This window comes from Bos taurus, chromosome 27, assembly GCF_002263795.3.
Source record: "Bos taurus isolate L1 Dominette 01449 registration number 42190680 breed Hereford chromosome 27, ARS-UCD2.0, whole genome shotgun sequence".
Classification (NCBI taxonomy): domain Eukaryota; kingdom Metazoa; phylum Chordata; class Mammalia; order Artiodactyla; family Bovidae; genus Bos; species Bos taurus.
This window is the reverse complement of record NC_037354.1, coordinates 15713832-15727271: the sequence shown is the minus strand read 5'-3', so window position 1 is coordinate 15727271 and position 13440 is coordinate 15713832. Positions and strand designations below refer to the sequence as shown.

General features: G+C 39.9%; 1 protein-coding gene across 3 annotated transcripts in view; it reads left to right on the top strand.

Annotated features, from left to right (window-relative positions):
• Positions 1-13440, top strand: part of PDLIM3 (PDZ and LIM domain 3) — a 30871-nt gene that overhangs the window by 16562 nt on the left and 869 nt on the right. Inside the window, exons 4-7 of one of the 3 annotated variants that reach the window (XM_005225999.5) lie at positions 2312-2379; positions 7975-8238; positions 9725-9855; positions 12061-12172. In XM_005225999.5, the coding sequence (XP_005226056.1) occupies positions 2312-2379; positions 7975-8238; positions 9725-9855; positions 12061-12172 (575 nt within the window). Of the gene's footprint in view, positions 1-1760; positions 1949-2311; positions 2380-7974; positions 8239-9724; positions 9856-12060; positions 12173-13440 lie in introns of all 3 variants that reach the window. The other 2 variants (XM_005226000.5, NM_001034646.1) reach the window with 2 other exon arrangements.

The window sequence follows — 13440 nt, the reverse complement described above, 5'->3', positions numbered from 1 at the left end:
CAGGGACGGCGGAGCCTGGTGGGATGCTGTCTCTGGGGTCGCACAGATCGGACACGACTGAAGCGATGCAGCAGCAGCAGCAGCTACTTTGTAAGTGGGCTTTTTCCAACAGGCCCAAGTGGGGGAACAGGGAGTGTATGTGATGACTGCCTGCTCAGGAGAACCAAGAAGAAGCATTGTTCTGGTTGGGTCCCTGATGTAAGTTGTCGGCCTTCCCCGAAATCCACGCAAAACTGTGGCTCCACCCCTAAGAAAGGAACACAAGCTTTTTTCTAAAAAGCACACTCCCACACCTTACTCGTCTATAATCACAAGGGGAAAATGACACAAATAAGAATATTACTCGATGTTTTTAGTTTTTAAATCAAAATAGTCTCCATTAACATTTCAAGTAATCATAAATGTTTGTACTATTTGAGATCTCTGTGAAACACTGTCGGTGACGTCACAAAAGTAAAGGAGGTTGATGTGAATGTGTGAGTGAAAATAATGTAATGCTATGCTATGCTAAGTCACTTCAGTCATGTCCGACTCTGTGTGACCCCATAGATGGCAGCCCACCAGGCTCCCCCGTCCCTGGAATTCTCCAGGCAAGAACACTGGAGTGGGTTGCCATTTCCTTCTCCAATGCATGAAAGTGAAAAGTGAAAGTGAAGTCGCCTAGTCGTGTCTGACTCTTAGCGACCCCATGGACTGCAGCCTACCAGGCTCCTCCGTCCATGGGATTTTCCAGGCAAGAGTACTGGAGTGGGATGCCATAATGTAAAGATGGATCTTAACTAATTCTGCCAAATGAGAAAGTTTGAAAGAGAATCAGTTGTGTGTCTTTTAGCATTGGTTTTTGGTTTTCTTCTGTTGCTTAGAAGAAGAAAAAGTTTAGTGACTTGACAAAATTATCCATCTGTATAAAAATTGGAAAATTTGATTCCTACATTGAAAGATAATAACAGAGTTTCAGATCATTCAGGCATGTTTCAAACTCAGAGTTTTGGATTGAAGTTTGTTCTTTTTCCCTGAGCAATAAAGTGAAAATGCTTCCGTAAATCACCTACATTCACTGTCTCTGAATTGCTGACTGAAGTCTTTCTGCAACTAGAGTAAACTTGAACCCACAACATGGAATCAGCACAATAAAAAGGGAGGGTTTTCTGTAAATGTTTTTCCTCTTTCATAATGGAAGTCCTTTAGTTTCTATTATTTTTTCAACATTTAAGGTTATATCTCAATGCAAATTAAGAATGTTGTTTGTTGTAGGAATTAAGAAAAAACAGGAAAAAAAGACTTGATTAGTTACAATGATGCAGGACAGTTATTCATAAATGTTCACTCCCTTCTGATTGATTTAGTCTCCCATTTCCTAAAATGGGGGAAATGTTAAGAGAAATTTTATCTAAGTTCTACTTAAGACAGTGTTACATAGAATCATTTTTCTAAGCCAAAAATCTTATTTTTGACACAAAATTTCTGGATTGAAATGAGTCCTATGAGACTTTCTTAGATGAAGTCAGAAGCGAGCAGACAGGTACAATATTTGCATTATTTTATACTTCAAATAATATCAGTTCCTTTGCACCTTAACATATGGTGACGTTCACAACACATATGAAGTTCATGGCAAATGTAGTCCTCCTTTAACCCTGCCATTAATCTCGTAGTGGATAAAGAAGCCTTGATTAACAAGAGCGATGCTGTTGGTTTGCGCGCTAACGGCTTTGTTGTGCATTCTGTGGCTTTTGTGTATTTTGTCTGCCATTGTACAGGAGTTCAAACCCATTGGTGCCGCACACAACAGAAGGGCCCAGCCTTTTGTTGCAGCAGCAAACATTGATGACAAAAGACAGGTAGTGAGCGCTTCCTATAACTCACCCATTGGGCTCTATTCAACCAGCAATATACAAGATGCACTTCACGGGCAGCTGCGGGGGCTCATCCCTAGTTCGCCTCAAAAGTAAGTATTCCACTTGGTTTCTGGCTGCCATGCTCTCAATGGTGACAGTAAGGCTGCTTTTCCTTTCGAAAGTCCAGCTCTTGCTGTTTGATTTTTACTTTCCTGAAGGCACGGATCAGATTTTTCTTTTAAAGACAAGCATCTAGAACATGGTTCTAGGGTCCAGTCTGCCAGTTCCTGAACGTTTAGTGAATAGATGGTTGAGAGGAAGAAATCGCTCTGGCTCCATCATCACCCTTCTTACTCATGTCAATATCTGGTGATAAATAATCCTTTCTGAACAATTGTGCATTTAATTTTATCTAAAATATATATATCTATTAATCCTCCACTGAGGGGCTCTCTAACGCTTTGTTTTTACAGGATGTGAACTACTTTGAACACAAGCACAACGTTCGGCCCAAACCTTTCATAATCCCAGGCCGAAGCAGGTCATAAGCTTTAAGATGGTGAAGTGTGGAGTGCATGCCTCCTTAATAAATCCTACTAATCACCAAGATACATAACTCTTAGGTGTTTGGAGTGACTTTTCTCTTTTTTGAAGCTTACTGCAAAAGCAAAAGAAACAAATTCACCTAGCAGAGACTAGCAGCCAACTCACCTCCATTTCTGAGAGTAAATATTGACAAGATTATAGAGCTGTGAAATATTATGCAATCGCTGTGTGTATTTATAACTGATACCCCGGCTGCTATGAGAATCCCATCCAGAACACAGTGACCTTTGAAGTTAGCAGACATACCCTGTCCCAGGGCAGGATGGCCCAGTCAGCAGGAACAAACATGAAAACCAGCCCCCAGTTGCGAGTAAGGAAGCAGGTGAGGCAAAGGTGGAAAGGCTGGTGCAGCTTTCTGTGTTTAATGCAGTCCATTCATCCCATCTCAGCACCTAGTTCTCACTGTGTCATCAGAGCCTGCTGGGTAATCCCACTCATTCTAGCTCTTACATAAAAATAAATTTGCCTTCTTATGGATACTTGTGTGGCTTCCCTGGTGGCTCAGCTGGTAAAGAATCTGCTTGCAATGCAGGAGACCTGGGTTCAGTCCCAGGGTCGGGAAATCCCCTGGAGAAGGGATAAGCTACCCACCCCACACTATTCTTGGTCTTCCCTGATGGCTCAGATGGTAATGAATCCGCCTGCAATGCAGGAGACCTGGGATCAATCCCTGAGTTGGGAAGATCCCCTGGAGGAGGAAATGGCTACCCACTCCAGTATTCTGGCCTGGAGAATTCCATGAACAGAGGAGCCTGGTGGGCTTCAGTCTATGGGGTCACAGAGAGTCGGACACAACTGAGCGACTTTCACACATGGATACTTGTGTGGCTTCCCTGGTGGCTCAGATAGTAAAGAACCTGCCTGCAATGCAGGAGATCTGGGATCAATCCCTGGGTTGGGAAGACCCCTGGAGAAGGGAATGGCCACCCACTCCAATATTCTTGCCTGGAGAATTCCATGGACAGAGGAGCCTGGCAGGCCACAGTCCGTGGTGCCGCAGAGTTGGACACAACTGAGAGACTAACACACATACATACACACACACACACACACACACATGGATACTTGCAAAGGAAGAGGGGCCACTTGGAATGTTTCCACTTGGGGAAAATAAGTATAAAGAGAGAGTTGGTAGGCAGGGAGATTTACTGGGTAACCCTCATGGATAACTGTGCATAGACTGGAATAATAATGAGCAAGATCTCTTCTTGTCTGTCAGAGAAACAGATCATCGTCAGACGATCCTTTACAAATCTTCTCTAGAGACTAAATTCCAACTTACGAGGAAAGAAATGAGCCTCCTGTATTGCCACATCAGGAAACAGTGACTTCAGGAAACCTGAAGTCCTCTGACCTCAGCTCCATCAACCAGCCCAGAGGAAGGAAGTGGGGGTTAGGCTGGATCAACCCTAACAGATCAGTGAACAATGATCTACATCAGGTGTCCCAATTGCTTGTCTGTAGGTGGAGTCAATTCACAATGTTTTATTTAACCCTCCCGTTGTTTAAAAATACAGAATTTAGGTCAGTGCCTTAAGATGGAACATCTACTCTCCATCTTGGCAAAATACCCTTAACTCCCAAGCGTATGACACCTGGCCCATTTTCATATATGTGTGACCCTCGTGGCCCCTGGAGACATCTGAGTTTATGCTGCTTGCCATGGATGGTCAGTCATCACTTGATATATGATTTCCATGTGCAGACCTTTCCATGAGCTAGACTCAGGGCCAGAAAATGACCTCAAAGTAAGCCAATTTTGTGATATCAGACTCAGAAAGAGGAAATGAAGTAAAAGAGCTGGAGAAAGATGCTATTAATAATAAGGCAATGACTACTAAAGACATCTGACCCCACTAGAATATAAACATATTGTATCTCCACTACCAAGAAATGAGGCTAGGACAGTAAATGCTTAGCAAATGTTCATTAGATAAAGGAACAAAATCTCGAGAGTGCCTAATTAGACTTCCTGATTAGCAAGAAGAATCAGGAGCTGTTATTCCTCCTGCATACTGGCAACTTTGAACAATCCTTTTTGGCTTCTTTTAGTTTTTTCCTCCTTCATATTTCATTCTCCTCTACATCCTTCTCTATTTCCCCACATTCAACAGTTTTCCAACCCCACTCTCAATAGCATAAAAAAAAAAAAACAACTGGGTTAGAAGTTAAAATGCTCTTTTACTATTGAATAAATATATATACATACTTCTTCCTAAAGAAGCATAGTAAAACAGATATACTTGCATTCTTTTGAGGTTAACATAAATGTAAGCTCACTAACATGAGCTATAGAACTCCACGAGGCTTGAGTAAAATGATACATTAGAGTAACACAGATCTTGCTTCTGCTAAAGACCAATTACATTTAATAGCAAAATTCAGGGTAAGTCAGAGATTCAGGTACATAATGCCCTTCTTTAATATTTTCATTTAATTCAAACATGGTGACAATGACAAGCTACTCATAATTTTTTTATTGTAAGGTGCCTTTCAATCTAGCTAAGTTTGGAAGAGGGGAGAGTAAAACCAGATATGAAAGGATTTGCTTAAAAAACAGGTACCAGTAAACAAACCTTAAAAAATTCTAAAATTGCTTCTATTATCCTCCCTGTCTTCCTGTGGCCCCTCACTATTTGCTCTAGCTTCCGAATTTCTTGTTCTTGCCAAATAATTCTTCATCAAGGTGGAATTTTGAGTGGCTACTTATCAAGCAATAACTACACCATTAATAAACAACTTTTGAATCAGATGTAAGTTGGAGATACCAATATAGTCATCTCCTTGGGTCTTAATACTAGTTGCTGCTGCTGCTAAGTCACTTCAGTCGTGTCCAACTCTGTGTGACCCCATAGACAGCAGCCCACAAGGCTCCCCCGTCCCTGGGATTCTCCAGGCAAGAACACTGGAGTGGGTTGCCATTTCCTTCTCCAGTGCAGGAAAGTGAAAAGTGAGAGTGAAGTCACTCAGTCGTGTCCAACTCTTAGAGACCCCATGGACTGCAGCCTACCAGGCTCCTCCATCCATGGAATTTTCCAGGCAAGAGTACTGGAGTTGGGTGCCATTGCCTTTAGGGTTCTTTTCATGGTTTCATCGTAACTGACCCATATTAAAAGAAAAGTATTTTAATATGAAAATATGTAAATGTTTAAAGCCAAAACTAACATTAAAAGTTCAGCAAGGCATTTTATAGATCCAAGTGATAAAATACAATCCAGTTAGTGGTTTTTGGACAAGCTGCATCCAGAAGCATGTCCCCAAAAGTCCATATACACAGCAGGGAAATGAGTTCTGTGTCTAATGATCTATCCAGTTGTATGATAGTAATTGAGTGTATCATCAGCCTTACAGGTTGCCAAGTCAATAGCTCAATGTCATGAAATTTCAGCAGTATCTACCTTTCCAAGTCACAGGAATAGGTCATTCTGACCCATGATCATCTCCACAGTAACTGGAGTCCATGAACACTATTTTTTAAGCATCAGTTCAAGAGCTCGTTTAAAATCGTTCCAGAAATGTATAAAAAAGATAATTGTCATTTGCTTAGGTTTTATTTTCTATGTGAATAGATAGACATGAGCCCTTAAATAGAATGATTAAGAAACTAGGAAATAGAAGACACAATCTCTGCTTAAACAAAATTATATACACAGACATGCATGTATATAAGAACACTAATAAGAGGGGAAAAATAATATTAATTACAACTATAAAGTAAGTTCTATCTGTAAGTTCCGAGTTAACCATAGTTTACATCTCCACTATCTAACACCATGCCTGGGACACAGTAAGGTCAGAGTAGTTATAAAATGCTTGTGGAAAAGGTTCACTATTTTAAGCTCCAGTCTCCCAATACTGAAATTCAGTGTCTCAAACCCCTAAATTACAATTTAATAAACTTCATTATACTGAGGTCAAATCAATATGATCCTGACTGAATTGCACTCTAACTGAAATTTCATTTCTACTCTTTTATCAACTGAAGTCAATTTCAGCAACCAGTATAGTGTTAAGCCTATGAAAATGGTGAATAAACCACTTGATATTTGTGTGTGTGATCAACCAATTTATTGACTGAGTTTCAAACAGGTTCTCAACAGCCAGGAAGTGAAGGATCACGTTCATATTAACCTGCTTCATTTAGTCTGTGCAGGTCAAATTGGATAACACAACACAAAAAAATTTTTTGTAACTTATTTAGTGACAAGGGTTGCCCAGACTAACCAGGCTGCAACACTGATGAAGCCAACAAAATCAATCTTCAATATATTGGGTTTGGAGTTTTTGCTCTCTGTATGGGCCTGAGGTTGACATTAATAGCCCTGAAGAGTAAATGCAGGCAGGGGCCATACTTGAGCCCTAAGGGAACACTGACTGAGATAAACACACCATATAAACTGTTCTCTGCCTTGAGTTTACAGCAACACTAACTTGCAGACATGATAGAAGCTGACATCAATACTAATGTTTCCTTTGGCTTTGTCTTAAATGACTATGCTTTAAAAAAAAAACAAACAATATATTCCATTTCTCAAAAAAATGCATTTGTCATGCTGCATTTAAAATGCATGTATAAAAATGACTTTTAGTCATCAGCATGTCAGTTATAACTAACCTCATATCTGTAGAGAATTCTATTCATAAGTATATGAAGTTTCTGTAGTTGTTCTTAAAATTGCATGACTGGCCTTTCTGATGTTTTAGTAAGTTCCTTTGACTTGACTTTAAAAGGAAATGAAAAATATGCATGAAAATATATATGTGCTTTCAAAATTTTGCAAGAAAATAGCTATTAAAGAAATATATATACATATCTTAGCCCTAAGTTGCATCCAAAGAGTCTGAGATCACTTTATTTGCTCTCTAATTATTAATTTCAAGGTGACAAGCATTTATTGGCTATTTCTAGGACCTATATTAAGTCACCAATTTCTTAAAGTGTAGTCTTCACAAAATTAGAGAACTAAATAGAAAAAGTTAAAATAGTAACAAATATTTATAAAATGTCATAAAACAGAATCTTTACCAGATAACTTCAAGTTGCCAATTACTTTGAATTAAGCCCAACTATATTTCTGAAAATACTTATTTTGCAGTGTTTAGCCTAAATATTTGATTGGATCTTCACACTGCATATTCCTATTACTATTTGTGTAGGATCATTCATTAATATTTTAAATACTGCAGCTCAGAAATGTAAAAGGATTCCAGCTAATGCAATTCCCCTGTGCCACTTCCTTTATACACAACTCTTTTCCCATGAAGCTTTCACCTAGCAGAGCATATTTTATAGTACAGCAGAGCCAAGAAATGCAGTATCACCGGTATCTTAATTCTGTGAAACTTTTTTCAATCGTGAATTTTAAGTGTTCCCTTTCTAAAACAAATTCTAGCCAGAAATAAACATTTCTTTTCCATTTGATTTAATTCACCTCTTACTTTTAACCTCTCTGTACTTGTTCTCTGTGTTCCCCTGTCTGGATTTTCTGGTTCCCGTGTCATCTTGTGTGTGACGTGGTCATTAACACAGTGGATGCAGCACTCCGTCCGGTGTTGATGGCGGCAGTGGGCGTAGCACCCCTTCTTCTGTCAGTACTCTTAGTACTATTTGCCCAGGTGACTTGAAAGTTGCTGCTAAGATGGCCCCTAACATTCCTTTGGAAATGGAACTTCCTGGTGTGAAGATTGTACATGCTCAATTTAATACACCCATGCAGTTGTACTCAGATGACAATATTATGGAAACACTTCAGGGTCAGGTTTCAACAGCTCTAGGGGAAACACCCTTGATGAGGTAATAAGAGCCTTTCTGAACCGTGGGCATATTAACTAAACACATGGGCAATGTTGACTTTACTGTTATCTTGTAGCATTGTCTTAATCGAAAGAAAGCTTTAGGCCTTGTGATAATGGTGATTTGAGAAATTAAGCAAGCAGAGTTTTATGTGACAGCAATAAAATGAAATCATGACAGGACGAAATGTACATGTCTTTTGAAAAACTACAATGTACTTTGCAAATGTCTGGTACAGTACTTCTCAAAAGTGATTTATAATCTGGGATACTGTGTTTCTTCTTTGGGTATCAAAAACTGGGGAAGGGATGGGAGGTTCAGAGAAGTTTTAAAAGAAATGATATCTTTTGTCTCTTCTAATGGCATCTTGTGGAAGAGTTAATTATTTTTGCCATGAGTAAGGGTTTGTAAGTGAATATCTCAGGCTACTAATATAGATATCTAATTTCCATTGGTCTCTATTTTGACTAATTTTTTCTCTATTATGCATATTTGTTCAAAGTACTTTTCAATTAAAAAGATTTATTAGAAGATAAAACCTTATTACTTCTTTCAATATTATAGAACCATTATAAAGTATTATAATGCTTACAAGTGTTATGTAACAATATCCCAAAGATAGTCCTTGGGATAAGATAATAATAGCATAATGTATTTCAAAGCCATTTGCAAGGAGCTTCAGATAGGTAAGATGATTATTTCCAAATATGATATAGGTAATAAAAATTTGTGCAAATAGCAACTACCTTTTCTAGATAATGCAATTAAATGACAAAATAGTAAAATATTACAGTGCCTGACATGTATTTTTATTGTCGCATTTTTTATTGTTCAACATGAATATATTTGTAGAAAGTTTATTAAAATAAATCATCTATCATTTTTGTAAATGAATTATAATGTAGCTATTTAGTAGCCTATACAACTGACTTCTGTGTGAAAGACACTGTATTATGCGCTTTCAAACACTGGGAAGTTGAATTCTTCCATTTACAGGCAAAATGTTACCTTGATTCAAGAGTTAACAAAACTAAACCATACACTTTTGGTTTAATATCAAAAATGAATCTGAATTTTATTAACATCTTTATGACTGAGATAAACTGGGCTCACTCATGCACTTTCTATCACACGTATGTGGTCTTTTATTTCTAAAAGGTTAATTTTGTTCATATTATAATTATATATCCATCAGACGCACGCATTGTTTTTTAAATTACTATTTCCTAACAACGTTTCAGTTGCCCTCCAAAAGGATTCTTGCACATGGAGAAGTGCTGAAGTGACCCCAGGTTAATCAATGATATTTTTTAAGGCAACCCGTGTGAATTCACATTATACTTAACTGTAATAGAGATTAACTTGAGAATACGGAATCTCTGTTGGGGAGGTGCTGTAAATACAGCAGTCACTGCTTATTGATATCTTGTGTCTTCCTGCGCATACGCACGCTCCTGACGCGGCTTCCCGCGGCATGTTGTTTCAGTGAACCCACGGCCTCCGTGCCCCCCGAGTCGGATGTGTACCGGATGCTCCACGACAACCGCAATGAACCTACCCAGCCTCGCCAGTCGGGCTCCTTCAGGGTGCTCCAGGAACTAGTGAACGATGGCGCTGGTGAGCAGTCCGTTAATGTCTGCTGAGACGTTGTTGACAGAGGTTATTGCAAGGGTCAGGGGAGGGGAGGGCAGCAAGCATAATGGGAATGAGAGTCTAAAAATTGATTTTCATCAGTCATCAAATGACTCTTTGCTGTAAAAGGATTTGGTGTTGCCTGGTTTAGGAGGAGAACATCCAGAGCATATTTAAGGAGCCACCAACTTGATGGTAAAAGAGCATCAAAGATAAATCCTATCTCAGTAGTCAAGGGCTAGTTCAGCTTATTGATCATAAAATACTGCAAAATTTCTCAGCCTCCCCCATATCCCAGGCTATCATAATCATCAAATTTTTAGACAACACTGGAATGAACAGCACAGTCCCAAATCCTGTGCTGAGCTGCTTTTCACATGTGATCATTTAATCCCCACAATAACTCAGTGAGGTAGGAGCTGTTATTTCCCCTATTTAACAAAAGAGAAAATGAGGCATAGAGAGGGTGGATTTGCACAAAGCCACACAGCCAGTAAGAAACAGAGTTGGGTCTCCAGCCCACTCCTGGGGTCTTCAGAGTTTATGCTCTTACCAATGGTTTTCCATGTCCAAAAGATATATACTGTCCTTCACAAGTTGCACAGAAATGCAAAATGCCCCATTAGTATAGCCATTATCAAACAAATGGAAACTAAGTGTTGGTGAGGATGTGGAGAAATAGGGACCCTTGTGCACTGCTGATGGGGAATGTGAAATGGTGCAGCCACTGGGAAAAACAGTATGGTGGTTCCTCAAAAAGTGAAACAGGAGAATTGCCACGGGATCCTGCAATTCCATTCCTAGATGTATACTCAGAAGAACTGAAAGCAGGGACTCAAACCAATACTTATGCACCAGCATCCACAGAAGCATTATTCACAACAGCCAAAAGTTGGGAACAACCCAAATGTCTATTTACACATGAATGGAAAAACATCATGTGGTATATATCCATAAAAGTACACTATTATTCAGCCTTAAAAGGGAATGAAAATTCTGATATATGCTGCAACATGGATGAACCTTGAAAACATTCTGCTAAATGAAATAAACCAGGGACATAGAGACAGATATTGCATGATTCCATTTATATGAGGACCTTAGAATAGTCCAGTCATAGCAACAGAAAGTATAATAGAGGTCACCGGGGTCTGGAAGGAGAGTGAAATACAGAGTTAATGTTTCCTGGTTACAGAATTTCTGTTTTAGATGATGAAAATGTTCTAGAAATAGGTATCAGTGATGGTTGCACAAAATTGTGACCATACTTAATGCTACTGAATTACACACTTAAAATGGCGAAGATGGTCCATTTTATGCTATGTATCAGTTCAGTTCAGTTCAGTCACTCAGTCGTGTCCGACTCTTTGCGACCCCATGAGTCGCAGCACGCCAGGCCTCCCTGTCCATCACCAACTCCTGGAGTTCACTCAGACTCATGTCCATCGAGTCAGTGATGCCATCCAGCCATCTCATCTTCTGTCGTCCCCTTCTCCTCCTGCCCCCAATCCCTCCCAGCATCAGAGTCTTTTCCAATGAGTCAGCTCTTTGCATGAGGTGGCCAAAGTACTGGAGTTTCAGCTTTAGCATTATTCCCTCCAAAGAAATCCCAGGGCTGATCCCCTTCAGAATGGACTGGTTGGATCTCCTTGCAGTCCAAGGGACTCTCAAGAGTCTTCTCCAACACCACAGTTCAAAAGCATCAATTCTTCGGTGCTCAGCCTTCTTCACAGTCCAACTCTCACATCCATACATGACCACAGGAAAAACCATAGCCTTGACTAGACGGACCTTTGTTGGCAAAGTAATGTCTCTGCTTTTGAATATGCTATCTAGTTGGTCATAACTTTCCTTACAAGGAGTAAGCGTTTTTTAATTTCATGGCTGCAGTCACCATCTGCAGTGATTTTGGAGCCCAAAATTTAAAAAGGAAAGATGCAAAATGTTCTCTGTTCCTTTGGGCATTTTGTAACAGCTCCCTACAACAACAACAGTTTTTTAACTAATTTCGTTTTGTAAGGTCCCATTTCAGAATAAATTATGCTTGAACGAATCCTGGTTCTTTCCAAATGATATTGTGGGTGAAGGCTAAGAATTCCTCAGGTTAAAGTGCACACCTTAAAATAGAAGCAAAGTATAAACCGTAGCCAGCTGCTCCCTGGCCATAAATGGAAGCACTTTGTATTTCAGATGACCGTCCTGCTGGAACTCGGAGTGTGAGAGCTCCAGTTACAAAAGTCCACGGCGGTGCTGGCGGCACGCAGAAGATGCCATTCTGTGACAAATGCGGGAGTGGCATCGTGTAAGTTTCATTTTCAACCCCAAATTCACCACCAGTCTTGGCGTCAGTTCCCTATTTCCTCTAAAAGAGACTTGAAGTTTTACAAAAAACAAATTTCTATTCAGCGAACTGAAATATAAATGTCCACAACATTTAGGGCAGTCTGACCAGAAATCCTTTAGGTGTACCCCCAAATTAGCATAGAATGTGAGGTGGAAATCCTGACTTATAATTTCAGGTATATGTTCATGAAAGGGAACTGCCCCAGAAGTATATCCTAAAAGTCATTTCCGAGAATCATGACTTCACTTCACAAAGCCCTCCCTTTGTTGATGCATAGTCTTTGAATTCTTCCTTTTCTGTATAAACCCAGGAAAACAAATATGGGGGTCATCCAGTTGTTCATTAAAACACATTATCCTTAGTCGATTTCTTAAAGTTGCACAAATACTGAAATATGATTTTTTAGACACAAAGTCAGCTTCCATTTTAAGGGGCTTTAGGTGTAAACAGCCATCCTTGCTAGTTTCAGACCTTCAGGTGAACCAGATCATTTCAGTCCCTCCACCTCCTGCCCGTGGGAGCATGTCTTCCATCCCCTTTTTCTGTTCCCCTGTCACTAGCTCTCACACTGAGGAGCTATCAGTCGAGTCACCCAGGAGGCATCCCAGGAGGGTGGGGGAAGGAGATAAGCCTGCTTATAGCACAGAGGGGGCTGGGAGACAGAGAAACTAGCAGGACAGGGGGCTGGGGGCAGAGAGGACCTCGTAACACAGGACAGGTCGTGATGTTACCTAAAGCATTGGGGTGGCCAAGAAGTTTGTTTGGGCTTTTCCGTACACCGCAATGGACAAACCCGAAAGGATTTTTTTTTTTGCCAATCCAACAACTGTTGCTCCAAAGTTGGAGTACACTGTTTTAACAGTTTACTGTCGAAATGCAAGTGTACCCACCCATGAAAATTCCATCTCTGCCCTTTGATCTGTTCTGTGTTCCATAGAGTGGACGCTGGACCACCAAGCTAGACAGTTTAAGCAGAGGGACTTTGGTTGTATAGACAACAACCTTGGTCACAATCCGATTCCTTTGCAGAGGATTATCTGCATCATCTCTCCTGCTTCCAAAGAAACAATGGGGAGAGATCATGAAGTAAGATCCTATCATTTCTCTAAAAAAAAAAAAAAAAAAGAAAAGAAAATTTGTTTGAAAAAAAAAATCTGAAAAACATTGACACGTGAACAACGGAGAGAAAGCCATGAAGATTTATTGTTGTCTTGGCTCTCCCTGGC